General features: G+C 39.1%; 1 protein-coding gene across 1 annotated transcript; it reads left to right on the forward strand.

Annotated features, from left to right (window-relative positions):
* Positions 1–1346: 1346 nt before the first annotated feature.
* LOC104855418 (olfactory receptor 6Y1) lies at positions 1347–2303 on the forward strand. Its single transcript, XM_010614269.1, has one exon. It carries the CDS (start codon positions 1347–1349, stop codon positions 2301–2303), a length of 957 nt encoding a protein of 318 aa, XP_010612571.1.
* The last annotated feature ends 1283 nt before the right edge of the window (positions 2304–3586 follow it).

Consider the following 3586-nt stretch of genomic DNA (forward strand, 5'->3'; position numbering starts at 1 on the left):
ATAATTCTGCCTTTCTCTGGGGTACTAATAATGAAATTATTATTAGTGGGGAGAGGGAAATGGTTGGGATGGGCAATAGCTTTTCCACCTCTTTTTCTCTCTCACCAGTTTCTTGGGACTAAAATCTCTACCCCAGTTGTCCTATGTATTTGTAACCCAAAAGTAAGGCTGTTAAGAACTGGAGAACAAGAGTGACTTTGGCTCTGGAGAGGAGCAGAAGAGGAATCAGGCAGGAGGACTCAGAGAAAGGCTGGAAATGGTAAGATATTAATTTCAGTAGGCTCCAGAATGATTCTCAGCCCATCCTAGAAAGAGACGACACATCTTGCTGAGTCTCTGGAAAGGATTGCAGAAGGGTCACTCGTAGGAAAAAGTCTTACAGTCCCCTCCTACTTTCTTAATAAATATTCCCATTTGAAACATTTAGTAGTTTGTTGTTTGGGTTGGGGACATCCCTAAGGAGGGGACCCGGGAAGGGAGAGCATATATTAATTTTGGGGGTGAGAGTATTGTATGTGTAAGTAGTTTAGCCTGCAAGTATAGCAGCAAAAACTCACAGGAACTTAATAAAAATTCTAAAGGATATTTCAGGTTTACAAAATATGAACACCACCCTATGATTAGAAATAAATTAATGTTTTGAAAGCTTATGTAGTATGTTCACTTAGCCAGAGAAAGGCAAGAATGGGATTTGAATGTCCTCTTTTCAAACTTCTTATCAAATATTCTAAACAATGGATTGAATCAAAGAAAGCACTACCTTTCAAATTACTCATTCAATTTTGTTTTCAGAGAACTTGGTGAGTATTACACCAAACTGCTTTTGTCATTAATCATATAATCATATTCAACTACAATATTGCTTTATTGAAGCTTTGCAATCTTATTAGAAAAAAACTCAAAACTGAAGGACTACCTTCAGTTTACAGGTACGTGGGATTATGCAAGCACTCCAGAATCAGATAGTTAAGCAGAAATTTTGGTTTCTGCCTCCTTTCCACACACAGTAAGTGGGGATGCTTTGCTTTGTAATGAGGAGGTGATATGGAGGTCACTTTTCTATTCCCAGCAGTAATATAATGGCAAAGTACAGACCTAAGAATGAGGCATCCCTACTTTCACTTCTGTAGGCCTTGGACAAGTATGGGGAAAAATAAAATATAAGCTCTCTATACCATTGCTCAAAAGTTTTGTTTCTCATCGTAACTCTAGAAAAGGTAAAAATATAAAGGCAGGAAAGACCTATTGTGGTGAATTTGCTGGTGGTATATTTATCCATATAAATAACTATAGGCTTGTGATTGGGACATGGTAGGAGCTGACTTTGTGTGTGTCCACAGGCTGCCATGATCACCACGGCCCTGGAAGCAGATAATCATACAGAAACAGCCTATTTTGTTCTGCTGGGATTTCAAACAGGACCCGCCTTCCAGCTTGTCCTCTTCTCTGTTTTCCTGGCAACCTATCTGCTGACACTGCTAGAGAACCTTCTCATCATCATGGCCATCTTTAGTGATGGACAGCTGCACAAGCCCATGTACTTCTTCTTGAGCCACCTCTCTTTCCTGGAGATGTGGTACGTCACCGTCATTAGTCCTAAGATGCTGGCAGACTTCCTCAGCGGCGACAAGAGCATTTCCTTCAATGGCTGCATGACTCAGCTTTATTTCTTTGTGACCTTTGTCTGCACTGAGTACATACTTCTTTCCATCATGGCCTTTGACCGCTATGTAGCCATTTGTAATCCACTACGCTATCCAGTCATCGTGACCCACCAGCTCTGTGGCACACTGGCTGGCGGATGCTGGTCCTGCGGACTCGTAACTGCCATGATTAAAATGGTTTTCATAGCCAGACTCCACTACTGTGGCGTACCTCATATCAATCACTACTTTTGTGACATCTCTCCACTCCTCAATGTCTCCTGTGACGATTCCTCACAGGCTGAACTGGTGGACTTCTTCTTGGCCCTTGTGGTCATTGCTGTTCCTCTTTGTGTCGTGGTGGCGTCTTACGCTGCCATCCTCATCACCATTCTCAAGATTCCCTCTGCTCAGGGTCGTCGAAAAGCATTCTCCACCTGTGCTTCTCACCTGATGGTTGTCATTCTCTTTTATTCCACAACTCTTTTCACTTACGCCCGCCCCAAGCTCATGTATGCCTACAATTCCAACAAAGTAGTATCTGTCCTCTACACTGTCATTGTGCCTCTCTTAAACCCAATTATTTACTGTCTGAGGAACCGGGAAGTAAAAGAAGCTCTCAGAAAGACCATATTTTGCAATAGAAGTGTCGCCCACTGAGATGGGAATTTCAGTAGTTTAAAATGATACAGAATCTCGCGGGCCGGGGATTTAGCTCAGTGGTGCCACAGCCTGCCTCGGAAGGGTAAGGTCCCAAGTTCGATTCCCGGTACAAACAAAACAAAACAAAACAAAACAAAAAAATATATATATATATATACATCTGTGTGTGTGTTGTGTGTGTGTGTTGCATGCGTGTGTGTATGTATATATAATCTCTTCAGCACTGAATAAGAAAATGATTACTACACACTTTATCCCTCAGTCTCACCTTTGTGAATTCATCAAGATCCAGTACTTTAACACTGCTCTATGGTGTGTATGTGAACTCACACTATTCCTTTACACTACATGGAATTGAGGCTCTTACATTAATAGTCAAGAAATGTACAATAAATTACAATCAAAGTTCCAATAAGATGCCTCTTGACACCCACTAGAATTGTTATGATAAAAAAGACAGAGCACCGGGGGTTTAGCTCAGTGGTTCCACTGCTATATAAATAAATAAATAAATAAATAAATAAATAAATAAATAAATAAATAAATAAACAAACATAATATCAAGTGTCAATGAGTATGTGGAGCAAAACAAAAAACAAAAAACAAAAAAGACCCCAAAACACTCATACACTGCTAGTGAGAATATTATAAATTGTACTGCTCCTTTGGAAAAGCCTGGTTATTTCTGGAAAATGTAGTTTATCGTGTTACCTAACACATTTACTTCGTTTTGGTTCTTGTCATCTTGTTTTTTATTTCAAAAATTTTATCAGTACACTTTAGATATACATACTGATTACATTCATCAAAGGGACTTTATACCCATACATAATATATCTTGCTTCTTTTTTCTCCCATTCCACCCATTCCCTTCAACAACTCTTCCCCTCCTTATTTACAAAAGTTTTGCTTCCATTTTTTCTTCTATTCTCTTTTTTCCCTTGTCCCTTTCTTCCTTTTTCCCATAGCCTTCCCATTTGAGCATTTGCTTCCTGTTTCACAATATCTGTTGTATATTTGATCCTTATTTACACTCTCACCAACACATATACTTCTGTTTACCCAAGAGAAAAAAAGCATATACAAAAATTTGTACACAACCACTCATAACTGCATTATTCACAATAGTAAAGTGCAAACAACCCAAACAAACCCAAACAAACAAACCCTATCAACACACGAATAAATACACAAAATGTGGTAGAGCCATAAATAATTATGACACAACATAAAAGAACTTGAAAGCATGCTAAGTGAGAAAACTCACACACAAAAACATG

The sequence above is a fragment of the Fukomys damarensis genome, unplaced genomic scaffold (assembly GCF_012274545.1).
Source record: "Fukomys damarensis isolate Sample0158 unplaced genomic scaffold, DMR_v1.0_HiC HiC_scaffold_19, whole genome shotgun sequence".
Taxonomy (NCBI): domain Eukaryota; kingdom Metazoa; phylum Chordata; class Mammalia; order Rodentia; family Bathyergidae; genus Fukomys; species Fukomys damarensis.

Coding starts and splice junctions, on each gene's coding strand:
- LOC104855418 (XM_010614269.1), top strand. CDS start 1,347: ATGATCACCACGGCCCTGGAAGCAGATAATCATACAGAAACAGCCTAT.